This window comes from Erithacus rubecula (assembly GCF_903797595.1).
Source record: "Erithacus rubecula genome assembly, chromosome: 14".
In the NCBI taxonomy this organism is placed as follows: Eukaryota; Metazoa; Chordata; class Aves; order Passeriformes; family Muscicapidae; genus Erithacus; species Erithacus rubecula.
Genome location: NC_136666.1, coordinates 18,706,651 through 18,733,150, shown reverse-complemented (window position 1 = coordinate 18,733,150; position 26,500 = coordinate 18,706,651). Strand labels below are relative to the sequence as shown.

At 54.1% G+C, this 26,500-nt stretch overlaps 2 protein-coding genes across 2 annotated transcripts in view; one reads left to right on the top strand and one right to left on the bottom strand.

Moving 5' to 3' along the window:
- Positions 1–12,423, bottom strand: part of ADAMTS7 (ADAM metallopeptidase with thrombospondin type 1 motif 7) — a gene marked incomplete at its 3' end in the record, with an annotated part of 36,522 nt that extends 24,099 nt beyond the window's left edge. The window contains exons 1-8 of the mRNA XM_079318061.1: positions 12,299–12,423; positions 10,455–10,786; positions 9,149–9,319; positions 6,872–7,054; positions 6,106–6,189; positions 5,552–5,680; positions 4,544–4,689; positions 3,693–3,836 (exon numbers count right to left, since the gene is read on the bottom strand). Of these exons, the coding sequence (XP_079174187.1) occupies positions 3,693–3,836; positions 4,544–4,689; positions 5,552–5,680; positions 6,106–6,189; positions 6,872–7,054; positions 9,149–9,319; positions 10,455–10,786; positions 12,299–12,392 (1,283 nt within the window). The 5' untranslated portion in view covers positions 12,393–12,423. The remainder of the gene's footprint in view (positions 1–3,692; positions 3,837–4,543; positions 4,690–5,551; positions 5,681–6,105; positions 6,190–6,871; positions 7,055–9,148; positions 9,320–10,454; positions 10,787–12,298) is intronic.
- A 1,503-nt stretch (positions 12,424–13,926) lies between these two features.
- Positions 13,927–26,122, top strand: MORF4L1 (mortality factor 4 like 1). Its single transcript, XM_079317596.1, has 13 exons — positions 13,927–14,070; positions 15,675–15,721; positions 16,907–16,974; positions 18,809–18,895; positions 19,033–19,113; positions 20,781–20,843; positions 21,884–21,909; positions 22,434–22,522; positions 22,627–22,728; positions 22,896–22,984; positions 23,940–24,112; positions 24,405–24,489; positions 25,471–26,122. Exons 1-13 carry the CDS (start codon positions 14,031–14,033, stop codon positions 25,553–25,555), a joined length of 1,035 nt encoding a protein of 344 aa, XP_079173722.1. The 5' UTR covers positions 13,927–14,030; the 3' UTR covers positions 25,556–26,122.
- Positions 26,123–26,500: the final 378 nt, after the last annotated feature.

The following is a 26,500-nucleotide window of genomic DNA, read 5'->3' as shown; positions in this document are numbered from 1 at the left end:
GAGCCACATCCTCAGAGCTGTCCTGCAGCCCCTGCTAACAGCACTAAGGGGATTTTCAGCAGCCAAACATGCTCACCCCATAGTGCCAGCACAGGAGGGCTCCAGGCAGGCTGGGCAGGATTCCCTGGGCAGAGGGGGCAGGGGATGGCCAAGGCAGCAGTGCCTCCCTCTGCTCCAGCTGCTTTGGCTCTGACACTTCCCAAACACACACAGAACTGTCTCCAGCCCAGCCCTGGGTGTTGATTTAAACAAACTCCTTCCCAGCAAGGCCAAGCCCCTGGCAAGGCAGTGCTGGATCACATTACTCGGGTTTGTTGTGGTTGGGAGCTCTGAATTAACTTGCACTGAGATTCCTTGTGAACCCAGAGCAGCAGCACAGCAACAAGGGCTGGGAGCAGCAGAGCTCCTGCCCTGGGGGCTGGCAGTGCCAGCAGTGCCAGCAGTGCCAGCAGTGCCAGCACCCCCTCCTGCCTTCCCCACCCTCTGAGCCCCCCACAGCTCCCCTGGCTGGGGACAGCCCCATGTGCATCCCTACTGAAATATATTGCATTTCCCCATGGCACAAACCAGGAAAGGAGCTGCTTCCAGGGGCTCCAAAGTCTCTGTTCCCAAACCCCCAGCACCAGGAGCATCCCAGTGCTCCCAGCCCAGAGGGAAGGGCAGGATCCCCGTGGGTGCTGTGGGGCTGGGCTGGGATGGATGGAGCAGGGGCTGGGCAGCTCCTGGCACCTCCCTGTGCATTTTCACTGAATCACAGAGCCCTGGAATCCCCCCTGGAAAAAGTCCAGGCTGGAGCAGTTGGTGCTGGATGAGCCCCAGGTGTGACACTCGTGCTGCTCTGGACTCCTCACCCTCTGCCTGTTTGGGGGGAAGGGGCCCCTCAGGTCCCCCCTACACTGCCCCAGCCCCCTGTTCCTCTTGCAGCCCTCCCTGTCCTGCCCCAGCTCACAGAGGGGTCTCTGTCCTCTCTGGGGCTGATTGGGATCTGCCTCAACATTCCAGCTTTTCCACAATCTATTTCTTTGTTAAATATTTACAATCATTCTCCTGGTCTGTTCAGTTGGCCAAAACACATCTCCAAGCAGGGAGAAACTGGCCTGAGTTTCCCTCTGGCTTGCAGGGATCTGCAGTAAATCCCAGTCCACAGGGGAAGATGCAGAGCCTGCCCTGCTCTGCCTGTTCCAGCCATCCTTTAACAAGCTGGAGGATGGAGAGGATGGAACAGTGATTAAATCCCCATCTGTGAGCAGCCTGAGAGGATCTGCAGATACTTTTGAGAGCAGGATTAAAATTCCAAAAAGCTCCCAGAGAAATGGAGGAAGTGTCCAAAAAGCCGGGACAGAACTCAACAAAAACAAAAGGCAAAGCTTGGGGCTGGGGAAGAATGAGCTGGGGAAGGGCAGGATGAAGGAAGAGCTCCAGCACTGTGGAAAGAGGCTGAAAAGGTTTGTCTGATGTAGAAAAAGCCTCCAGCACCACAGCATCACCCTATGCCAGCATCCTACACTGGCCTGGGCAGGGGACACCTTCCCTGGGGACAGGAGCCCTGCCAGTGTCCCCTCTGTCCAGGCAGAGCCTGACTGAAACCCCAGTGCCAGGAATCCCTGTGAGATGCTCCAACATTCAGCAGTGCTTGTGAAATCATCCAGTGTAAAACAATAATCATTATCACCAAGAGTGTGGTTTTTCTGAACTCAGGTCTGTTCTGAGCATATCCAGCATCCCCAGGTCAGCAGGGTCCCTTTTCCTGGCTCCTGCCTCCTGTTCTCCTGCCAACATCCCATTGCAGCAGCTCCTGTCCCTATATCAGCTCCTGTCCCTACAGCAGCTCCTGTCCCTATATCAGTTCCTGTCCCTACAGCAGCTCCTGTCCCTACAGCAGCTCCTGTCCCTACAGCAGCTCCTGTCCCTATAGCAGCTCCTGTCCCTATAACAGCTCCTGTCCCTATAACAGCCCCTGTCCCTATAACAGCTCCTGTCCCTATATCAGCTCCTGTCCCTACAGCAGCTCCTGTCCCTATATCAGCTCCTGTCCCTATAGCAGCTCCTGTCCCTATAACAGCTCCTGTCCCTATAACAGCCCCTGTCCCTATAACAGCTCCTGTCCCTATATCAGTTCCTGTCCCTACAGCAGCTCCTGTCCCTATAACAGCTCCTGTCCCTATAACAGCCCCTGTCCCTATAACAGCTCCTGTCCCTATAACAGCTCCTGTCCCTACATCAGCTCCTTCTGGGGGAGCAAAGAGCCCCAAACCCCACCAGAGACACCCCCAGCTCTGTCCCCCCACCCCAGCTCAGGCTCATCCCAAGCAGGAAATCCTCCATCCCCAAGGGGAGGTTAAAGCAGGGAGCCAAGAGCACAGTGGATGCAGGAAAGCTCCAGTGCTCTGCAGCCCATAAATCAGATTAATTCCCCTGCACGTGTGGGGCTGGGTTTGGGACTATGGAATGCCTGGCCCAGCTCTCCCCTCTCTGCTCCTCACTGTTTTCAGGGAGGAAAATGTTCCTGCAGTGCAAGCCCCTGGCTGACAAACCAAACTCTGGCCTCTGCTCCTTGGAACTTCCCAACAACAGCCTAAAAAGCAGCCAGGGGTGCTAAAAATAAACAAGGCAGAGAGGAATTTGGCTTTGCCCAGAGGCAGAGGGAATGGAGAAGACTCTGCAGAACCTGCAGGGAGTGTGGGGGGAAAACTCTCTGGTTTTACCAGCCCAAAGCAGCTCCTGAACCCCCTTCACTGCACAGTCAGGCATCCCAGGCTGTGCTCTGCATCAGCCAAACCATATTTAGCTGCTTTTCTCCACATTTTGCTGCCTGGTTGTTTTTCTGCTGTGTAAAAACACACTTAGCTGTTTTTCTGTATATTTCTTAGTTTAGACCAATGTTTGTAACAAGTGCATGGCATGAGCCATTTTTAAGGTGCTTTTTTCTACATCTTGTTGAGACCCTTCAAGGCCACTAAAACATAAATTGTGCTAAATGGGGAGAGAAGGAGCTAAAAACCAGAAAACTGAGATTAGAAGGGCCAAGATAAAGATGGGCAGTGAAGTTCTGACAACCACCCACTGCACCTGAAAAATCTGTGCAACAGCTTAGAAACACCAATCAAAAATGGAATTAAAGCTAGAAAGTAATCAACAAAACAACTCGTGCATAATCATATTGGTTTGTTGTTCAAAAGGCATGTTTGTACAGTGAGGAGGAGGAGGGGAGGATGGGGAGGAGGAGGAGGACAAGGAGGAAGAGGAGGGGAGGAGGATGGTGATGATGAGGAGGAGAGGAGGATGCTGATGATGAGGAGGGTAGGATGCTGATGATGAGGAGGGTAGGATGCTGATGATGAGGAGGAGGATGCTGATGATGAGGAGGGTAGGATGATGATGAGGAGGAGGATGCTGATGATGAGGAGGGTAGGATGATGATGAGGAGGGTAGGATGATGATGAGGAGGAGGGTAGGATGATGATGAGGAGGGTAGGATGATGATGAGGAGGGTAGGATGATGATGAGGAGGATGCTGATGATGAGGAGGGTAGGATGATGATGAGGAGGGTAGGATGCTGATGAGGAGGAGGATGCTGATGATGAGGAGGGTAGGATGATGATGAGGAGGGTAGGATGCTGATGATGAGGAGGGTAGGATGATGCTGAGGAAGAGGAGGAGGATGCTGCTGAGGAGGAGGAGGGGCACTCACTCGAGGAAGCGTGTGATGTACTCGCGGCTGCAGCGGGACCAGGTGAGAGGGGAGGTGTCATACAGGAGCTGTGGAGACATGATGAAAGGTCTTTTCCCAACTGGCTGGCAGTCATTGCTGCTTCCATCATGCTGAATCCCAAAACTGTGTAAGAGCACAGCCCGAGAGGGGGGGTGAGCCACGACAGCACAGCACAGCCACCACACCAGGGGCCCAGGGACCTGCCCCCTCAGCCTTGTCCTGCCTGCCATCCCCTTCCCACTGGGAACTGGGAATATTCCACACTGGGAATATTCCATACTGGGAATATTCCATAGGGGCTGGCTGTTGGGAACTGCAGTGTGCAAGTGACCTTGTGAAAATTGAACTGAAACTGGGGCAAGCAGAGTTCTGCTGATGTTACAGACTCCAAAACCTTCCCTTGTCCTGTGCTTCCATCCCATTTCCACTGAAAACTTGGGGATATTCCACAGGGTGATTTCCCACGTGGGTCTGCTATTGGGAACTGTGAAAATTTAACTGAAACTGGGGCAAGCAGAATTCTGCTGGTGATGTTACAGACAGATCCCACTTTAAAATCTCTCAGTGGGCAACCCCAGCTCCAAAACCTCCCCAGACCACCCCAGGACAGCACCCAGAGTGCAAACTCCCCAGGCTGCCTTGCATTATTAAACCTGGGATAACCCAAACCTTGGCTGCCTTGCATTGTGTGGCTCTTATTAAACCTGGGATAACCCAGAAGTTAACTCTGGAATGAAATGCTGAGGGAGCCAGGGAGTGTTTGTGTGAGGAAGCACTTGGGAAGCACTCCCAGCCCCAGAGAGGAGGAGGAGGAGGAGGAGCAGCAGTACCTGTGTCCCAGCTCGTGTGCCACGGTGAAGGCCAGGGGCAGCCCCGTGTCCTCGTTGATGTTGCAGCTGCGGTGGGGCTGGCACATCCCAGCCACATGGGACAGCCCCAGGGTCTCACAGGGCCTGTTCATGGCAGCACAGATGTCCTTCCTTCCTTGCCCAGGGCCACAGACAGGGACAGACACACAGACACAGAGCAGGGGGCGTTGGGGGGCGGCAGCACCCGGCACGGGGACAGCAGCCAGACAGGAGTGGGGATGGAGACATCCCACATCCTCCACAGGGAAACACTCCTGACCTCCCTCCCCTCTGCCAGCAGCCCCAGCTCATCAGCAATTCTGATTAATGGCAGCTGCTGGCCAGCCTGGCTGGGTTTACTCCCTTGTGTAAATAAAGCTGGGGATAATCAAACACTGCAAGAACATCCCAGAGGTGCTGTGCTTCCCCAGGGCAGCCCCAGCCACCCAGCAGGAACTGAAGTGCCTCATTTCTGCTACAAAGCAACCTCCCAGAGAAGATGAAGCTGCTGTGGGTTGTGAATCATCACTCAGGGCAGCACAAGAGCCAGGAGAAGCAGCCTGGAAGCCTCAGGCAGGCTTTGCCTGCAGGGCACACAGGCAGAATTGCTGCCAGGGGCTTCCCGGGGGCTCCTCTGCCAAGCCCAGCCTGGCAGGGAAAAGGAGAGTTGATCCTGGGAGGATCCAGCCCTTCTGGGGCTTTGGTGAAAACCTGGCTTGGAAAGCTCAGCTGGGAGCTGTGCCCAGGCCTGAACCTGAGACCTGAGAGCAGCCCACGGAACCAGACTCATGGAAAGCTCTGGGATCACAAAGATCCCAAATTCCAACCCCCTGCCACGGGCAGGGACACCTCCCACAGCACCCCAGCCAGGAGGAGACGTCCCCAAACCCCCATCACACATCCTGCAGTGCCCAGGCAGGGAGAGGGAGACCCCAGCAGGTGTTTCCCTGCCTGCCCCACCTGCAGCCAGGTGAGTTCTCAGCCCCAAACCTGCCTGGTGAGCAGCACAGCCACGTCGTGGTGCAGGGGGTGTGAGTCTCCCTTCACATTGATGCTCTTCTGCCACTTGCAGAAGCTTTTCAAGGTGTTGTCTGCGTGGTGGGAGATCTTCAGGTCCTCCTGCAGACATAAGGGAGGATCCTGGAGCCCCAGCCCAGCCCTGGAGGGTTCCTGGAGCCCCAGCCCAGCCCAGGAGGGATCCTGGAGCCCCAGCCCAGCCCTGGAGGGGTCCTGGAGCCCCAGCCCAGCCCAGGAGGGGTCCTGGAGCCCCAGCCCAGCCCTGGAGGGGTCCTGGAGCCCCAGCCCAGCCCTGGAGGGGTCCTGGAGCCCCAGCCCAGCCCTGGAGGGGTCCTGGAGCCCCAGCCCAGCCCAGGAGGGGTCCTGGAGCCCCAGCCCAGCCCAGGAGGGGTCCTGGAGCCCCAGCCCAGCCCAGGAGGGGTCCTGGAGCCCCAGCCCAGCCCTGGAGGGGTCCTGGAGCCCCAGCCCAGCCCTGGAGGGGTCCTGGAGCCCCAGCCCAGGCTGCCCCAGCCCCTCTGGGCTCTCACCTCCTCGTGCTCCAGCAGGATGAGCCTCACCACAGCAATGTTGATGGGGTTCCCAATGCTGGCGTGGTGGAACAGCCCTGCCACCTGCAGAGGGACAGCAATGGGGACAGCTGGGGACACTGAGCAGCCAGGACACAGCAGCTCCTGCAGGGGAGCACAGGCTGCTGGCAGCAGCTCAGGAATTCCCCACAGGGGAGACAAGAACAGACACCTGGAGTGAGGTGGGCCAGGGAGCCTGAGCACACCTGACAGGAGCTGTGCACACACTGGAGCCCAGCCAAAAACGCCCCAGGAAGCCTCTGCCCTCCCTCCTGTGGGATGTGTTTAACATCTCAAAGGAATTCTGGTGCCTCCACCGCCCCCCAGACACCCAGGGATGTTACCTGAGGTCCCAGCCCCACCCTTGCTGGCATCAGCCAAAGCTTTCCTGTGGAATGCCAGGAGCTGCTGAGCCACCTCCTCACCTGCTGGCTTCACAACAAGACTTGAGAGGTGTACAAAGGATTTGTGGTTTTAGAAAGAGTGGTTTAGATTGGTGTCTTTAGCTCATGGGATGATGTTTGGAGGAGGAGGAGAAATGCAAGAGGAAGAACGAGAGGAAGAAGAGGAGGAAAGAAGAAGAAGTTCCAGGGAGCTGCTGCTACTTGGGACTCCATGCCAGAAAACTTTAGGATGCAGTTTAACATTCTGAACCCTTTGCTCTTGAGACTGCTGCATTCATCAATGAACAACCCCCCAGCCCCAGGGGCAGCTGGCAGGCACTCACCATGTTCATGACTGTCAGCACGTACTTCTCCACGTTGGCAGTGCCATGGAACTCCACCATCTTGGTGTCTGCCACCACCAGGGTCTCCACCCACCTCTCCCTGCTGACGGAGCGCTGCTGGATCCTGCTCCTGCTGCGGGGCTGCCTCTGCTGCCAGCTCTCCCTGTGCTGCTCCCAGCCCTCCTCTGCCTCTGACACAGCCAGGGAAAAACATTCATAAAGCACCTGCAACGCTGCCATCTCCTCTTTCAATTCAAAGGGGTCACCTGTGGTGGGGAGAAGGCTCCACACTTAACCCATAAGGGTCCCTCAGACCCATAAGGGTCCCTCAGACCCACGAGGTCTCAGAGGGGCAGTTCCCACTGCCTAAATCTGTCTTCACAAACAAACTAATCTCCTTTCTATGCACACAAGCTGTGCCATACCCATCCCATCCAGTGCCACCTCAACTGCTTCAGTGCCTACTTCTGCATCCTTCAAAGCACAAGGATCCACTTCCAACACAAACACGAGATATTCAACACTGAAACCTAATAGACTGCAAGCAGCAGGGATCTGACTCCACAGCCTCTAAACCACAGGAATACAAGCACACTCTGGCTAATGCTCCCCCTCATAGTCTCATACTGTAAGCTCAGTAACCCAAGCCCATAACTCAATAACTGGTGTGGATTTTGCTGTGCTCTGTTCCAAAGGACTCAGAGCTCAGCCTGCTGCCCTAGAGCAGGACACAAAAAAAAAAAAAAAACACAACAAAAAAACCCAAAGCATTTGAAGGGATTTCTTTGACCAGAACAGGGTTTGCAAGATCCACAAAGAACAGGGAGACTCCCAAAGCAGTGTCTTAGTGTTTAGGAATTTACAGACAACCCTGCAGAGATGCTTGAGAAAAAACCCCAGGGCTCAACATTTTGGGTCATCCCAAACCCGAATTTTCCAGGAAGGGACAGTTCTCATCACCATAAACTCAGTGTCCCCAGGCTGGACTGGTGCCTGGAGCCAGCACAGATTCCCTGGGGCACAGGAGCCAGGCTCTGCTCCTTCCCAAGGGGAAACAAGGGAATGTTCCCTGGGCTGGGGGAGCAGCAGCAGGAGGAGGAGGGGGAGGAGGAGGGCTCCTCATCCTCCCCAGCCACTGGGAATTCTCCAGCAGGGACCTTTCCTGTGACAGGGCTCCAAGAGCAAGGTCAGGGTCAGCCCCAAGCTGGGTGAAGGCTTTACAAACCTCATCCCACACACTGGGAATGGTTTCCCCCGGGGGCTCAGCCTCACTTCCCTAACAATGCACTCCTACATTTCCTGGGTTAGCTGTGAAAGGGCATTTCATCCCCCAGCCTGAAAAATCCCAACTATCTGGAGCTCTTGATGAATTGCTAATACCACTGTGACAGTTTAATGGCAGCAGCTTCCTTGGAGCATTCCCATTGTGTCCTTGGCTGCTGAGCTCCCAGCTGGGACCTGAGGCTGCTGCAGGGCTGGGGGTCCCCTGGGGCATTTCCCCTCCTGTCAAACCCCTCCCAGCTGAGCCCTGTGCTCTGGCAGGAGCTGATCACCACCAGCAGCATCTACAAAGCAAAGAGCAGCTCAGTGAGGGGATGGCAGCCACTGAAATCCTACAGACTGTGGGACTCTTTTGGGATTCCTCTCCAGGGCATGCACAGCACATCCACCCCACCAGCCCTGACTACAGGGAAGATCCATTTAAGTTACACACAGGCCATGGTATATCCAGAGAAATTAATTTTCAAGAATAGACTTCAAAGTCCAAAATGGACTTGAGTCAAGAACAGACTTCAAAGCCTAGAGAAAGCCATTAAGATTATTGCCACAGATTGAATAATTAATTTAGATCATCAGAAGAATGCCTGAAGATAACCCTATTGCAGAAGCCAAGCCCAGTTTGTGAAGCAGAGAGCTGCAGGAAATGTGCAGCATATAAAGAACTGCAGCTCCATCCAGGAAAGTGCCCAGGAGCTTCTGGGGTGCACTGGATTCCCCAGCCCTTGACATCCTGGGCTCAGGAGTTTATACAACCCATCTGCTGTGCACAGGGAGGGACCCCCACACACCACCGAGCTCCACGCCCAAACTCCGACTCAGAAAGCAAAGTCTGCATGGAAATGAAAGCAAATGCTCTGTCTCCACATCATCCCCCTGGGAGCAGAAAATGAGCAGAAAATGTGGGAGCTTGGTGTCACATTTGCCCAAAGCCAGAGAAGGGACAAGGGGACAAAGGACAAAGGGACAAAGGGACAAAGGACAAAGGGACAAAGGGACAGTACCTGGCACCCCGCAGGAGTGCCCCGGGCCCGGGGGGCTCCTGCCCTGCCCAGCCCTGCCCTCGGGCACCTGGCGCTTGTAGATCCTGTGGGGCTGAGCTGCTCCCTCCTGCCGAGGGCTGCTGGGCTCGATGAAATACTCCTCATTCATCAGCTGGAACACGCCTTTCTGCCAGGGACACACCAGCACACACCGTGAGGCCACCTGCACCCCGAGGGACTGGGACAGGAGTCACAGCACCACAGGTTTGGGTGGGGAGGGACCCCAGAGCCCACCCAGCTCCAGCCCTGCCATGGCAGGGACACCTTCCACCAGCCCAGGCTGCTCCAAACCCTGTCCAGCCTCACCTTGGGCACTGCCAGGGATCCAGGGGCAGCCACAGCTGCTCTGGGAACTCCAGCCCAGCCCCTGAGACCCTCCCAGGGAAGGATTCTTCCCAAAATCCCATTTACTCCTGCCCTCTGGCACTGGGAAGCCATGGAGGAGCTGATGGAGTTGTCTCTCCAAAGTGAGACACAAGCATCACCAGTTCTATGGCACCATTTCTGCAACCCCACAGGAGGTTTTGAGCCCTTTGCCCCAAAAGTGCCACCCCTTGAGCTCACTGCTGCCTTGGGAAACACCTACAGTGGAACAAGGCAAGAAAGAGAGAGAGCTTCAGTGCCCAGCTGTGCCACCAGCACCTCCAGCCCCTCAAACAGCTTCAGTGCCCAGCTGTGCCACCAGCACCTCCAGCTCCTCAAACAGCTTCAGTGCCCAGCTGTGCCACCAGCACCTCCAGCTCCTGGAGCAGCTTCAGTGCCCAGCTGTGCCACCAGCACCTCCAGCCCTTCAAACAGCTTCAGTGCCCAGCTGTGCCACCAGCACCTCCAGCCCCTTTAAACAGCTTCAGTGCCCAGCTGTGCCACCAGCACCTCCAGCTCCTGGAGCAGCTTCAGTGCCCAGCTGTGCCACCAGCACCTCCAGCCCCTGGAGCAGCTTCAGTGCCCAGCTGTGCCACCAGCACCTCCAGCTCCTGGAGCAGCTTCAGTGCCCAGCTGTGCCACCAGCACCTCCAGCTCCCATCCCCTCCTTTCCACACGTGCTCCTCACAATCCCATTTAGGCAGCAGAGGGCTGAGAATCGCTCATTTTGGGAGTTTGAACACAAACAAACCCAACCCCAGAGAGTTCCCACTGCAACCCTTGGGAATTTTACATCCAGACCCGCGTGACGAGACTCTGCTGCTGCCGGGAATTCCGGGGCCGTTTTTCGGCAGAAAAAGGGTTTATTGTGCCGGCAGGGTGCAAGCTCCTGTACTCACCAGCCCGTCGCAGGTGCTCAGGGCAGCCAGCCCGCCCCGCAGCCCCCCGCCCCGCACCTCCCCGAGCATGTGGCACGGGTTGTGCGAGCGGGGCTGGATCCTGGCGCCGGCCGTGCCCCCGAAACGCCTCTCGCTGACGAAGCCCGGCGCCAGCAGGTGCCTGTTGAGGCTCAGGTTGAATTTCAGCGGCTGCCCTCGGTAGTGCAGCTGGTAGAAGGCGGGCAGCTGGCTCCGGGAGAGCGGCGAGCGCCGGTGCAGCGCCCGGTGGGACAGGTCGTAGGACAGGAAGGATCCGCGCTCGTCCACCTTGATGGGGTGCACGATGTCACTGTCTGCAAGAGGGGGTGCAGGGGTTACCTGCGGGTGCTTCAGCTCTCCTCCCAGCCCTGTCCCTGCTGGGACACCGGGACAGCAGCAGGATCGGGCACGGTGCTTGTGAAAGAATAATTATCTTGTGTAAAATAATATTCATCGTTATACAAGAGTGTGGTTTTTATGAACCTGTTCTGAGCATATCCAGCATCCCCAGGTCAGCAGGGTCCCTTTTCCTGGCTCCTGCCTCCTGTTCTCCTACCAACATCCCATTACAGCAGCTCTTGTCCCTATATCAGCTCCTGTCCCTACAGCAGCTCCTGTCCCTATAACAGCTCCTGTCCCTATATCAGCTCCTGTCCCTACAGCATCTCCTGTCCCTATAACAGCTCCTGTCCCTATATCAGCTCCTGTCCCTACAGCATCTCCTGTCCCTATATCAGCTCCTGTCCCTACAGCAGCTCCTGTCCCTATATCAGCTCTTGTCCCTATATCAGCTCCTGTCCCTACAGCAGCTCCTGTCCCTATAACAGCTCCTGTCCTTATAACGGTTCCTGTCCCCGTCTGTCCCTGCTGCCCTCGGGCTCAGGGCTGGGCTTTGCCGGGGACAGCGTTAGGTCAGGCTTAGGAGCAGCTCCGGAGCTCGGCTCTAAGCACGCACACGCTCCCGCTGATAAACTCTGGTTGCCAGTAAAAAAATTTAAAAAAAACACCGAATAAGCAATGAAAAAAAATCCCAAAAAGTCAAATCCACACTTCGAGGCGATGTCCGGACGCTGTCTCTAAGGGGCAAAACATCCTCGGGCACGGAGCGGCTGGAGCATCCCCGGCCGCGGGGACCGGGACGGGACCGAGAGGGATCGGGAGGGACCGGGATGGGACCGAGAGGGATCGGGATGGACCGGGAGGGACCGGGAAGTATCGGGAGGGATGGGGAGGGATCGGGACGGGACCGACAGGGAAGCGGGAGGGATCGGGATGGGACCGGGACGGGACCGGGAGGGGATCGTGAAGAGCCAAGAGGGACAGGGACGCGATCGGGAGGGATCGGGACGGGACCGGGAGGGACCGGGAGAGATCGGGACGGGACCAAGAGGGATCGGGACGGAACCGAGAGGGATCGGGACGGGACCGGGAAGGATCGGGACGGGACCAGGAGGGGAGCGGGAGGGATCCGGGCTGCGGCTCCGACTGTGCCCAACCTGGGGACGAGCGCGGCAGCAGCGGGGCCACCGGGGTGTCCGGTCCCAGCCCCGCGAGCATCCCGGGGACAATCCCGCGGTCACCCGGAGCTCATCCCGGGGACAATCCCGCGGTCACCCGGAGCTCATCCCAGGGACAATCCCGCGGTCACCCGGAGCTCATCCCAGGGACAATCCCGCGGTCACCCGGAGCTCATCCCGGGGACAATCCCGCGGTCACCCGGAGCTCATCCCCCTCATCCCGCTCGCATCCCCGCGGACCCCCCACGCCCCGCGGACCCCCCTCACGCCGCTCCCGCGGTCCCCGCCGCGCTGTCCCCTCGCACGGACCTGTCCCCGCCGTGCCCCCGCCCGCAGCCAGCGCCAGCGCGGCGGCCACGGGGACGAGCGGCAGCAGCGGGCGCAGCGCGGCCGGGGCCGCCATGGCTGAGGGGCGCTGGGGGCGACGGGGGCGGGGCCGAAAACAACGGGGGGCGGGACCAGCATCACGGGGGCGGGGTCAGACGCGTTAATGGGCGGGATTATGCACGATGATGGGCGTGGCTATGCAAAACAGAAGGGCGGGGTTATGCAGATTAAAGGCGGGGTTATATATATCAAATGGGCGGTGTTATGCATATAAGGGGCGGGGCTTATTTCGCGCCTGGCCCATGGCGCCCCCTGGCGCTCCCTGGCCGCTTTGCTTCGTCCGCCCCGCCGTGAGGATTGCGGTTAAAAAATCACCAAAATTCAGCTAATTTTCAGTCAAAAATTAAAAGCGGTGCTTGGCTGATGGCACCATGTCCCCGCTCTCCTCAGCCGGGGCCGCCTCATTTTATTTTCTTTTTATTTTCTCCCGGGTTAAAGCGCGCCGGGAGCAATTCCCCGGAGTTACTCTGCGCTGTTAATGAACCCCTCGGGGGCTGCTCGCATCCTACAGCTTTCCCGGGACTCCCGTCTCTCCGCACCCGCCGCCTTTGGGATAATATTTAATTAACGTTTAATTAGGCGATGGTATTAAATACAAACCAGCCGGGGCCGCGCTCTCTGGCGGGCGGAGCGGGGACTGCGCGGGGTCGCTGCCGATACCCGCGGCGGCCACCGGGTGAACGTGGCGCCCGGCTAGCTCAGTCGGTAGAGCATGGGACTCTTAATCCCAGGGTCGTGGGTTCGAGCCCCACGTTGGGCGCATTGTGTTTTTGCCCTTTCTCTCCTTTTGTTTTTTTTATTTTCTCAGCAGTGTGGTAATTGATAAATGATTCTTGTTAATCATAGAAGTTTTGGAGTTTGTATAAACCAGAATACTTAAAATAAGAAAAGAACATGGACCTAGATAAAGGGAAATAGATGATTAAACACACTCTGTTTAAATCCCCGTGATACATACTGCGTATACCAGTTCGTAAAAGAAAAAAAAGGGTTTTCCATAAGTCTGAAAGGTTTTTTTGCAGAATCAGATTTCGTGCCTTTGTGTAATCAATCACAAACTGTCTGCTAGAGATCAGAATTCCAAATTCTCCTGTTTTTTATCTACCAAGACCAGATGGTTACATGACCAACGGTCATGTAATAAGAGCTGTCCACGGGAGTTGAACCACCACTGCTTACCTTGCAGAATTACTACAACAAAACAATAACAATTATTGATGACTACAAGGAAAACCATACAAAAAACGGGAGCTGCAAACCAATTTCGGTGGAAGTGTGGAGTGGGTGGTGATCCCTCAAGCGCAAACAAGCGCTGCTTGCTCTGTCTGTATAAAATAAACCAATCTAAATTTTGCTGAATATCGAGGCTTCGTTTCTGATTTATAACCCGGCAGGCAGCGGAGCGGCTTAGCCCACGCAGGACTACATGTCCCGGCATGCCCCGGGCGCAGCTGCGCGGGGCGGAACGGGGAGCCCACGCAGGACTACATGTCCCGGCATGCCCCGGGCGCGGCTGCGCGGGGCTGAACGGGGAGCCCACGCAGGACTACATGTCCCGGCATGCCCCGGGCGCGGCTGCGCGGCGGGGCCGGGCCGGGCCGGGCAGCGCCGGGGCCCCGCGGGGAGCGGCCGGAGGAGGGACCGGCCCTTATAAATGGCGCCCAAGCAGGACCCCAAGCCCAAGTTCCAGGAGGGTGAGTGCTGGCGGGGCCCGGGGCGGTTCCGCGGCTCGGGCGGTGCCGGGGCTCGGCTCTGGGCCCGCCGCTCCGGGCTCTGCCTCTGGCCGCTCCCTCAGCCCGCTGAGGTGACAATGGGTGCGACACCCGAACCCCGCCGCCTTTGTCTCTTCTTGTCCTTCCTTTCCCTCCCCGTTCGTGTTCCTGCCATTGAAGCTGCAGTCGCTCCGCTCTGGCGGGTTCTGTTTCCATTGAAGGATGCTCGTTGTTTATTGTCCGCTGGAATCCACAGCTGGAATCCACAGCTGGAATCCACAGCTGGAATCCACAGCTGGAATCCACAACTGCAGCACCACCAGGCTTTGGGTGCGAGAGGATGGGTTGGGCTTTGGAGGAGGATTTTTTCTGTATTATTCTTTTTAGGAGGATTTTTTTCTGTGTAATTTTTAGGAGGATTTTTCTGTGTAATTTTTAGGAGGATTTTTCTGTGTAATTTTTAGGAGGATTTTTCTGTATAATATTTTTAGGAGGTTTTTTTCTGTGTGATTTTTAGCAGGATTTTTTTCCGTGCATTTTTTTGCAGGATTTTTTTTGTGTGTGTGTAGTTTTTTAGCAGGATTTTTTCTGTGTGTTTTTTAGGAGGATTTTTCTGTATAATTTTTTTAGGAGGTTTTTTTTCTGTGTGATTTTTAGCAGGATTTTTTTTCCGTGTATTTTTAAGCAGAATTTTTTCTGTGTATTTTTTTAGCAAGATTTTTCTGTGTGATTTTTTTTTTTTTTAGGAGGATTTTTCTGTGTAATTTTTAGCAGGATTTTTTTTCCGTGTAATTTTTTGGACAGGATTTTTCTGTGTCATTTTTTAGGAGGATTTTTCAGTGTATGTTTTGATTTCTTTAGTAATGGTTGTGGTTGAGAATAATACAAGTGAGGTAAATAAAACCAGCAGTGCAGTGTCAGATGGATTCCCCGTGCCTGCAGTGGCCAAGGCCAGGTTGGACACTGTGACAATGAGGGTGGCAATGTCACCTCTGGGTGTCAGCCCTGTCTGTAGGGACATTTTTAAATAAAATACCAACTCTGTGATGTGTGGGCACTTCGGGGAGAACCTTCTGAGCCTTTTTCTTTGTTGATACCCAGAAGCATTTCCCACTGTGTTCATAACGGGGATTTAAAACAAAATTTCCTGGGGATGGGCATGGAGCTCTGGGCTGTGCCTGGGGATGGAAATGGAGCTCTGAGCTGTCCCTGGGGATGGGAATGGAGCTCTGGGCTGTCCCTGGGGTGCAGCTCTGCAGCTCTGAGCTGTTCCTGGTGTCCCTGGGGTGCAGCTCTGCAGCTCTGGGCTGTCCCTGGGGTGCAGCTCTGAGCTGTTCCTGGTGTCCCTGGGGTGCAGCTCTGCAGCTCTGAGCTGTTCCTGGTGTCCCTGGGGTGCAGCTCTGCAGCTCTGAGCTGTTCCTGGTGTCCCTGGGGTGCAGCTCTGCAGCTCTGGGCTGTTCCTGGTGTCCCTGGGGTGCAGCTCTGGGCTGTTCCTGGTGTCCCTGGGGTGCAGCTCTGAGCTGTTCCTGGTGTCCCTGGGGTGCAGCTCTGCAGCTCTGAGCTGTTTCTCTGCCCTTCCCTTGCAGGTGAGCGTGTGCTTTGTTTCCATGGGCCTCTCCTTTATGAAGCCAAGGTAGGTGTGTGTGGCTGCAGGTGCCTCCTGCTGCTCCCCAGGAGCACAGTGAAATGTTTTTGTCTGCTCTGCCTCCAGATGAGACCAAGGACTGGGACTAAAATTACCAAAAAGCAGTGTGCAGTCAGCCCTGAGCTGTGCCTGGCTGTGCCCCTGCTGTCCCCAGAGCACAGTGAGTGCTGCAGGAGCAGGCTGTGCCAGCTGGTGCTGGGAGGGATTCCCCAGCTCTCCAGTGCTTTTGGGCTGCTTTGTGCTCAGTGCATCCTTCCGAGTTCCTGCACTGGCACAGAGAACTCAGTATAATTGAAAAAAGCTTTGGCTTGTTTATTTTAAGGAGTTTAATTTTCAAAGCTGCTTTGTCAGTGGTAATGAGTAACAGCCTTGGCTTTCTCCCTGCTCCTTTGATGTGTTTGTCTCCCATGGTTCTCAGCCCAGCAGTTTTTTGTTCTGCCCACATCCTGAGTGTCCCACAAGGTGGGCAGAGCAGCTCTGTGGGAGGGCTGGTGGCAAACAGGAGCTGTTGGTACATCCCTGCCTCACAGAGCCAAAGGAGATTCACCCAGGCCCTCCTGACCTCCAGCAGGGAAAGCATTTTCCTGCAGAGCTGTGTTTGAGTCACCTTTCACTGGGTGCTCAGCCCCTTTATTCTCCAAAACAAGCAGGGACAGGCTTTAACCTAGGTGCCAGAAGAAGCCACTGCTGCACAGAGGATCCAGCTTAGTCCTGGCTGCAGACTCACCTGAGCCTGGCTTGGAGTCCCAGCTGTGGCATTTCCAGATGTTTCCTGCAACAGGAGGTTCCTCTGGCAATGTTTTGTTGGTGGTGTGGTCTGGAGAAAATCTTGTGTCCCCAAAGGTTCTGCCCTCTCAAACACCTGGAGGTGCCAAGAAAATACCAATTGTAATTTCTGTGAGTAGTTTTTGCTTCAGTGGAAGGAAAACCCATTTTAGAGACCAGACCTGGAGCCCTGCAGGTTTTGCAGCAGCCTCAGCCTGTCAGTGCTCCAGGGGCACTCAGCACCTCCAGAGCAGGACTTGGACTTCCTGCTGAAGTGTTGGGTTGGTGGATTTGATTTCTACAGCCAAGAATTTCAGGGGCAGGGAAAACTGTGCAAGCTAAAGCAGCAAATTCCCTGAAATGCCCTTGTTCTCCCTGGGAATAACTGACCTTTCTTCTCTGTTGCAGTGTGTAAAGGTTGCCATAAAGGACAAGCAAGTGAAATACTTTATCCACTACAGTGGCTGGAATAAAAAGTAAGTGGTGCCTGGAGTAAAAGCAGGATTTGTCTTTCCAGGGAGGTGCTGTGAGTGTGGGCTGGGAGCAGCTCTGGGATGGAGCAGAATGATTTCACACCTGAGCTGATGTGTGTGACACACAGAGCACTGCCAGAGGGGCATTTCCTGCAGGAGCTGCTGGGACATGCTGCCTTTTCAGGGTGGGAATCACTGCAAATCCTCCCTGCACAAATGGCTGCTGTGGAAACTTCCTTGTTATCCCTTAGGAGGAGAGGCAGCCCCTGCTGAGCTGGGGCAAAGCCTCTCAGATCCCTGCCCTTGCTCTTAGGCCAGGCTTGGCAGGGGCTTTTGGAGCCCAGCTTGCTGAGGGCTGCCTTAGCAGCAGCTGTGGCCTGTGCTTCAGTTCTCAGCTTAAAATAAATTTACAGACATTTTTCCCTCCTGCAAAACTGGCAGGGTTCCAGCTGGGAGATGGCTGAGGCACCTCTGAGAGATAAATGTGCCCATTAAAGGTGAAAGGTTGTTATATTGATTATTTTTCTCCCTGTTTTTTTGTTTTCTACCCCTTGGTTTGAATTTAGGAAAAGAGGAGGTGTTTTTTTTCTAAGTGATTGAAAACCTCAACTCTTCAGACCCAGAAGTCTCAGAGAGCAGTTTCCTGTTTGATTTGGATTTATTTCAGTGCTGAGGAGACTCTGAGTCACAACAATCCCTGTGATGTGACTAAAAGCTGAACCTGGTGCTTCAGCTGTGCCTTTTGATTGCATCCCCTGCCAGAGGGCAGGGATGTCTCAGTGTACACACAGCACTTGGTGTGCTGGCTCCTCTTGATCAGCTGGGCCCTTCCTTCCCTTCTTTGTGCCATTCTTGCTTGTGCTCCTTGAGATTATATTGGTTTTGCCTTTCAATCAAGGACATGAAAAGTGGCTTTGCTGCAAGAGCCAGGGCAGCACAGCCTTCAGCTGGCCCTGTGCAGCTGCAAGGGGCTGGCTTGGAATTGTTCTGCCAGTCTGAGCAGTCAGGACAGCTTTGTGGTGTCACCTGCTCACACAGCAGCTCTGGAAGGTGGGCAGGCAGGAGAGCCTCCAACCCCACAGTGTCTGGGCACAGCTGCAGATGTTTCTCTCAGTTTGGAGATGCTGCCCTTGCCTTCTCTCCACCTTCTGGAATCCAGATTTGGCCACATGATGCTCCAAGAGTGGCAGCTGCTGGAAAATGGCACAGAACTCTTCCTGAAGAGCTTTAACTGGTGTGCTTGAGAATGCCTTGGCCACTTTTAATGTGTTTTATTTGAGATAAAGTGCTCAGATGGCTCAGCTGAGCCACTCTGTGCTGAAGTGGAATTCCTGCTGGTAATGGCAATTTCCCCAACACCTGTTCTGTTAAACCACTCACTTGGATTCTGCAGATATTCATGCCATCTTGGTTTCCTTCACAGACAGAAATCTTCTCCTTACAGCAAGATCCTCTTGCTGAATTTAACCTATAAAATGTTGGGATAGACAAAGGAGACTTTCCCAGTAATGTACCATGGCTACAGATATCCCACAGTTTTGTAAGCACAGAGGATTTTTTTCTTGATACCTCTTTTGAATTAAAGACTGTTCTCTCCCTCCTAAATTGCCCATCCTGTGAGTTTGGGAAGCTGCAAATGAGGGTTGCACTTCCATAGAGAAATCCCCCCAGCTCCAGTGGGGAATGTTTGGTAACTTTGGCCTCCAGTTGTGCCAGTCCATGACTGGGCACCAAGAGTTTGGCCCCAAATTCTGTGCAGCTGTTAGTGGGCTGCTGTGTGAAGGCAATCTCAGGATGGTTTGGGGTGATGATCTCTTTCCCTCTGGGTTTTTTCCAGCTGGGATGAATGGGTTCCAGAAAGCAGAGTGCTCAAATACGTGGACACCAACCTGCAGAAACAAAAGGAACTCCAGAAGGCAAACCAGTGAGTAGTGGGGAGGAAGGGCTGGGCTGGGAACATTTGGTCACCAGTTTCAATCCAAAGGGATCAGGGGAAGTCAAACCAAAATCAAAAAGCTCCTTTCCCACCAAAATGTGATTTGTGAATATCTCTGTCTAAAGGGAACAGTATGCAGAGGGGAAGATGAGAGGAGCTGCTCCAGGCAAGAAGACTTCTGGTCTGCAGCAGAAGAATGTTGAAGTGTAAGATTCCTTTTGTTTAAAGACAACTCACCCCAAACCCTGCCCAAAACACCTCCCAGACTTTGGCTGCTCAGTTTCACTTTTAGAGGCTCTGCAGCTCAGCTCCATTTCCTGTTTAAAAGCAGTTTAATGGTCCCAAAATGCTTTTGTTCAAGAATTTCATTAAATGCCTCTCAGGTGGTGCAGAGTTCATGTTGAATTGAGTAGACACACTCTGCATTTTTTGCACTCTTGTTGGTGACTCAAGGTGGTGATTCCTCATAGCTTTTGTTATCTCAGTAAAATCACTTTCTCTCCAGAATTTCCCAGTTCTTCCAAACACTTTAGAATAAAACCCTCACAATGCCTTGCCTCCTGCCATGGTACAATTGTCAAAACTGCATTTAAAGAGCCTTTCTCTGGCTGGTTTTGGCAAAACTAAACCAATAAATACACAATTAAAAATGGGTTTGCATCCTAAGAGACCCAAAGCAAGCTCAGGCACCTCCTAGAAAAGCTTCATTTGAGATTTGACTGTCAGATTTCCTCACTCCCTCCTTTGGGTGTTTCAGGGCAGATTTTATGGTAGATTTTCAGCCAGTGCAGCTCTGCTCATTTGCCATCTTGTGTTTGGGCAGGGTTTCATTAAATGATGAATGTGGCCTTTACTAATGGGATGTTTTGAATCCCTAACTTCATTTGTGACTCTGGCCCTCATAAGGAAGCTGCAGAAATGCCACCAGTTCTTCAGAAGTGCATTTGGCAGCAGCCTGAGGCTCCATGTCTGATTGAGGGACAGGTTTGGTGTGAAATGTGAGTCATGGCTTTGAGGAGGGACAGCAACTGGGGTTTGCTCTGGGTCCTGGAGCAGTTTCACTTGGGGATTGGCCAAAACTTGGCCAGGGCTGGAGCTGCTGGATCCCCCTGGATCTGCTGGATCCTTTTCCCCTCCCCTGGATCTCCTGGATCCTTTTCCCCTCCCCTGGATCTGCTGGATCCCCCTGGATCTGCTGGATCCTTTTCCCTCCCCTGGATCTGCTGGATCCCTTTCCCCTCCCCTGGATCTGCTGGATCTCCCTGGATCTGCTGGATCCTTTTCCCTCCCCTGGATCTGCTGGATCCCCCTATGCCCAGGTGCTCCAGCCAGGTGAGTGCTGTGTTTCCTCCCCAGGAATCAGTCACTGCCTGTCCTCATGTGGGGTCAGACCAAGCCCAGCCCCACTCTGTGTAGGCAGAGTCATTAAAATCTAATTAAAGCAGGTCTCAGTGATGGCCAGCACTAATTAGGCTGCTTAAGGGGCTGTTTCACCCTGTCTGCCATGTGAGTGTGGCAGGGGCTGGTTGTGTGTGTGAGTCAGTAAATACATCCCAAAATACCCTTCCCAAATCAAACCTGTGCATTGTCCCCTTGGGCATCTGAGCTCACTGCAGATCCACAAAGTGCTGCTGGTGGGGAGGGGGAGAAGCTGTTCTCAAACTGTTCTGCAAGGGTGGCACTGTCAGCTCTGTGGGGCCTCAGATTCACCTTTGGTAGCAGCCCTGGAGGTCTGAGGCAGAGGAAATAAATGTATTCCTGAGCTGAGCAGGCACTGGGGCACTGAGGGAGCACAGCTGCTCCCCAGCAGAGCTCAGTGCTGGCAGGAGGGTGAATGGCTGCTCACTGAGCCTGTGTGTGTGCCTGTGCCCAGGTTTTTCAGGAGGGATGGAGCTCACACTGTGTGCTGCCTGGAGAGCCCAGCCATCTCCACACGGTGAGTGGGGCCACCCTGGGCTGTGCTGGGGCCTCCCTGGGCTGTGCTGGGGCCACCCTGGGCTGTGCTGGGGCCTCCTTCACCTTTTCCTGCTTCCTCTGACCTGCCTTCCCCTCCTCTGCCCTGCTCTGCCATCCCCCCTTTCTTTGCCCTCCCCCCTTTCTTTGCCCACCTTTGCCATCTCCCCTTTCTTTGCCCTCCTTTGCCATCCCCCCTTTCTTTGCCATCCCCCCTTTCTTTGCCATCCCCCCTTTCTTTGCCATCCCCCCTTTCTTTGCCATCCCCCCTTTCTTTGCCATCCCCCCTTTCTTTGCCATCCCCCCTTTCTTTGCCATCCCCCCTTTCTTTGCACTCCTTTGCTCCCCCCTTCTTTCCCAGCCCCATTTCAGCTCCTTTGCCTTTAAACCAAGCCTTGCTCTCCCCAGTCCAGCCCTTCCTCAGAGCTCTGCCTGTTTCCTGGCCCTGATAAGCCCAGCTCAGAGCCTGAGAACAGGAGCCACTTGAGAGAGTTCTGAATTTCTGGGGGATCAGTGCTGGGCTGGGTCCCACCCAGTGCCAGTTTTTGAGCAGTGGATCCAGGGGGCAAACTGGGCATGAGCAGTGGTACCCCAGCTAAAACTTCCTGAAAATGGGTGGCAAATAGACAAAGTGCTGCTGAAACTTCCCTGCTAAGTGCTAAAGCTGGAGGGTTTTTCAATCTTTTACTGGAAGTTAATTCAGTTGAGTGAGATTTTTCTGGGAATTCCCAGCACTTGTGTTTCCTTGTGCCATATTCTGCCTGAAATAAAACAGCTACAGACCTCATGCATCCCTCCAAGAGCAGTTGGGAAGAACAAAACTTGCCCAAAATGGTGAATTGTGACCTGTTCCATGGAGAATCTCGTGGTACCACAGCTCTGAACCAAGTTCTACTTGTGTTTGCTCTGTGTCCTTAGCTGAACACAGCCCCAGAGGATCCCTGTGCTGGGTGCTTGAAACATTTTCTCTGCTGTGCCTTCCTTAAGTGCCACTCTGTGCAATAATTTGTGTTCTTCTTGCAGGAAAACAAAAAAGAACAAGCAGAAAAGTAAGTGTGGTTTATTTTACATCTGAGTGGGTCTCTGCAGTGCAGGGTTTGTAGTGAAATCAGACTTTGACCTGCCCCAATAATTCACTGACACCCAGTTCTGTCCCTGCTGGACTCCTGGGGCTCTCCCTGCCCAGGAGGGGGAAGGTTCACACTTTTCTGGCTGGTTTAAAATCTGCTTGTTTCAGTCTGTCAGGGTTTTGAGCACTTGCAATAGAAAAGCAAAATCTGCTGAAATAATTTCCTAAGTCAAACTTAGGTTTTCTTGCTGAGATGGAGATGTGACTGAGCTGCTGGGTGCAAAGATTCTCCCCAAAAATACAGCAGGCTGTGGTTCCATCCCTCAGATAATGCAGCCCCTCAAACTGGCACCAACAGGGATCTCCCAGAACACCAGCAATATTTAAAATAAAAGAAAAAAAAAAAAACCAACAGGTGCAAAGGTGACCTGAGAAAAATCTTGAGCCTTCCTTAGCTCAGTAAATGTTGCTGCTGTTTTTCCTGCTGCTGGGTGCTGTGCACAGCTCCAGGCATTGGGGAGGGCAGCAGCACCAGTGAGACTCCCCAGCCTCCCAGGAAGAAGAGGGCTCGGGTGGATCCCACAGTGGAAAGTGTGAGTATTTCCCATCCCCTCCCAGGGATTCTGGCTGGAAAACACAAGGGTGCTGGGCTCCCAATTAGTGCTGAGGGTAATTAGCCTGGCTTGGCTTTTCTCAGGAGGAAACGTTTATGAACAGGGTTGAAGTGAAGGTGAAGATCCCCGAGGAGCTGAAGCCATGGCTGGTGGATGACTGGGACTTGATCACCAGGCAGAAACAGGTACTGGGCATTAAAAACACCCAGGCAAGCTGGCAGAGTTCCCTTCCTAACCTCTACCACCTAACCTGCTGATTTCATCCTGAAATGTCCTGCTGGGAAGGGCCCAGTTCAGCTTCCAGGTATAAATGTCTGCAAGAATGAGACAAACTTGTGTTTTGCATTTGTAGCTCTTCTACCTCCCTGCCAAGAAGAATGTGGACTCCATTTTAGAGGATTATGCAAACTACAAAAAATCCCGAGGAAATACTGATAACAAGTGAGTAGTGCTCACTGCCAGCCTTGAACACCTCCTTGGCTCTTGTTGGATTCCATGGAAAATGGAATAAAGGTGTGAAACCTGCCCCAGCCCCATGGCCAGGGTGATGGAGGTGGTCAGAAATCCTCAGGGGGTCATTCCAAACTGCTCTTCTGGATGTGATTTCTGCTTCCCCACCTGGCCTGAGCCTTTTCCTGAGGAAGCTGACAGAAATTCCCAGAAAAGCTGTGTGAGGTGAGCTCAGTGCCCCTGGGCTCACAGGGCTGGAGGCCAGGGAGGTGCACGAGGACTTGTAAATGCTCAGATGGGCAAAGCCAATTACTGTTTATAATTAGCCCAGCAATCAGCCCTGAGCAAAACAAGGTGTGTTTACTCTGCAAGGAAACTTTCCTGTTTGAAAGGGAGAACTGGAAGGGGAGGTAATTTTCTTCCACTCAAGAGGAAGCAGATTATTGACTTGTCAGGGTGTTTGAGGCTCCTCTGATGTAATTGTCCTGTTCTAAATTTGTTGGCAGGGTGGGGTGAGGTTGTGCTCCTGTGTCCCTGCCAGTCCCAGGGTGGGGCTGGGGTGTGCAGGAGGTGCTGCAGGAAGGCAGGAGGTGCTCCTGCAGCCCTCCCCTGTTCAGTGCAGTAAATTCAGTGCTGTCCTGTGGGCTGGGAGCAGCTTTGGGTGGCACAGAAGCTGCTGCCTGGGCTGCTCCAAGTGCCTCTCTTGGAGAGGATCCCTGGAAACTGCTGCTCTTGCTGTGCCTCAATCCTGGCTCACTTCAGAGCAGCCCCTTGTCCTGGGAGTCTGGGATTGCATCCCTGCCTGTGCCTGGAGATTTTAAGGTCTCCAGACAGATTTCCTTGCGAGATGTGAACACCCATAAAACACCCTCCTGATTTTGGTGGTCCCCAAGCCCAGCCTCCCCCTGGTGCCTGGAGCAGGCCTTGCAGAGCTGTCTGTCCCCAGGGAATATGCTGTCAACGAGGTGGTGGCTGGCATCAAGGAGTATTTCAATGTCATGCTGGGCACTCAGCTGCTCTACAAGTTCGAGAGGCCCCAGTACGCCGAGATCCTGGCCGACCACCCCGACGCCCCCATGTCCCAGGTCTATGGAGCCCCACACCTGCTGAGGCTCTTTGGTGAGTGAGCTGGGCTCAGCAGCAGCTCTGGGAGGGAATCAAGTGCTTGTTTTCCTCTCCTGAGCCTGTGGCAGGCAGCTCTGAGGTGTGGGTTCATCCCCAGGGTGTGGGCTCGTCCCCATCCGTGCATCCAAAAGGCTCGGAGCCAATCTGGGGTTTGGGGTGCACGTGGATGTTTGGAGTGGCTGGTTTGGGTGCAGTGTGCTGGGGAGGGTTGCTGGTGCTGTGCTGTGAGCTGGGGATGTCCCCAGTGAGCTGAGGAGGGTGTGTGACAGTGTCCCTCCCTGAGCAGTGCGCATCGGAGCCATGCTGGCCTACACGCCCCTGGATGAGAAGAGCCTGGCCCTGCTCTTGAACTACCTGCATGACTTCTTAAAGTGAGTGCTGGGGAGCCCAGGCTGAGCCTCTGCATTGTTGGATAACTGGGGGGGATCTTCCTCTCAGGCTCCACTCCTCTGCTTCTGTTAATCTGCACTCCTACCCTGTCCCATCTGCTCCTTGTTGTAAAATAAGTGCTTCAACATTTATTTATAGCTGCTAAAAACAGCAGATAATTCCAGCAAGCTATTAAATTACACAACAGTTACTCAACAACAATTGAGCAAATGTTTAAAAACTGATGGACTTTAGGAATGTTATTTCTGGGACAGAGTGTCACCAGGGCTTTAGTGTGCTCTGGTACCCTGTAGCCATGGGATGTTTTAGGAGGAAAACATCCTGATAATAATAAAACACTTCAGTGTGAAATGAGGTGAGCTTTAAGGTCCCTTCCAACCCAGATCATTCCATCATTCTGTGATCATTTGGAAGGTGAAGGAAAGCCCTGAGTAAATCCAGGATGGCTCTGGTGGCATCAGCCTGGTGGCCAGGGAAGGCCTGCCCTGGGGTAGCCCTGGTCTTCTGGGGCACTCTGGGGTGAGTGCAGGTGCTCAGAGCTCTGGCTGTGAGGCAGAAATGTGAACCAGTGACCAGAAATCCTGAACCCCTTCCATGAGAATTACAGGCAGACAGCCCTTCCTTACCTTTGGCCATTCCTTGTTTTGCCATCCTTCCCTCATCCCTTGAGGGTCCCTGTTTGTGCAGACAGAGCTGCCAGGTGTCCTGCTCCTTGCAGCAGAGCAGTTCCAAATCCATTCTTGGTACAGCAGCTGCCTGAGCCTCAGGAATCAGCAGCTTCATCCTGTTAGTGCTGAGCTCACCTGGAGCCAGGGGTGCCTGGCAGCAAGTTTGGAGTGGATTTTTTGGCTGAGCTGACATGGGACTGTTGTGTGTCTGGGCAAAAACCTGATTTACAGATTCACTGAACAGCAGAGGATTTGGGCAAGATGCAATGTGATGTTTTTTTGTTGTTTTTGTAGATACTTAGCCAAGAATTCCTCTGCATTGTTCAGTGCCAGTGACTATGAGGTGGCCCCTCCTGAGTACCACAGGAAAGCAGTGTGAGCCCAGGCCTGGCTCCTGCTCACTGCCCCTCCTGCTCCCTGTCCTTCACTGCCCAGCACACAGCTCTGCAAGCATGGAGTGAATGAAGTTTGTGTCAAATGCAGCTGCCACCCAAGCCCAGAAGAGTTCCTGCTCTCCAGTGGAATTTCTTGTCCAACTTGGAAGCTCTCAGGAGCCCCGTGGTGGTTGTGGCTTGGTGTTTGCATCCCTGGGATGCAGAGGAATGTGTTGTGCTGTGTCATTGTCTGCACTCAGTGCTCCTGGGGCTGCTCCCCCGAGGCCTGGCCTCACTAACCTGCTTTATCCCATAGTCATGACAGACCCACCAGGGCTGTGTCACCTGTGTTGGTGCTATTGACTGTCTCACTCACCCCAGTGACTGCTTGGTGTTGGAAGTTCAGTGTTTGGTTCATAAATGTCTGCTTTTCATGGGGTAGTTGAAGGACTGTGACTTTTTTTTTATATTCTAATGATAGGAAAATTCATTCTCATCTCGTAGTGTTTGGAAATGTTGGTCTTTGGCAGAGCTGTTTCACAGATCTGCAAATAAACTTTTTTAATTTGAAATGTGGTCTCTGATGTTTGTGTTTGAGAGTGTCCTGGCCAGGCTGGTCAGGGGAATGAGGGTCTGGATCTCTAAAAGGCATTGATGACTTGGCTCTGAGCAGCTGCTTTTGCAGGCAGAACACCAGGTTTAATCAGAGATGTTACTGCAGGCAGCCACAGGGGCCAGGGCTGCTCTGGGGTGGGACTGGGCCCTTCCTGAGGGTCCCACCGTGTCCCCAGCATGGGCTGTGCCCTCCACACCTGAGGGAAGGGGGAGCACATCCCAGCAGGGTCCTGTCCCACCCTGCCTGTGCCTCCTGGGCTGAGCACAGCCCCAGAGGGGCTGGCATGGTCTGGCTGGATGAGGAGCTGTTTGAAGAGCAGCAGGATCTGCTGTTA

Coding starts and splice junctions, on each gene's coding strand:
- MORF4L1 (XM_079317596.1), top strand. CDS start 14,031: ATGGCGCCCAAGCAGGACCCCAAGCCCAAGTTCCAGGAGG. Junction 16,975..18,808: donor TACAGTGGCTGGAATAAAAA/GTAAGTGGTGCC, acceptor GGTTTTTTCCAG/CTGGGATGAATGGGTTCCAG. Junction 21,910..22,433: donor AAAAAAGAACAAGCAGAAAA/GTAAGTGTGGTT, acceptor TGCTGTGCACAG/CTCCAGGCATTGGGGAGGGC.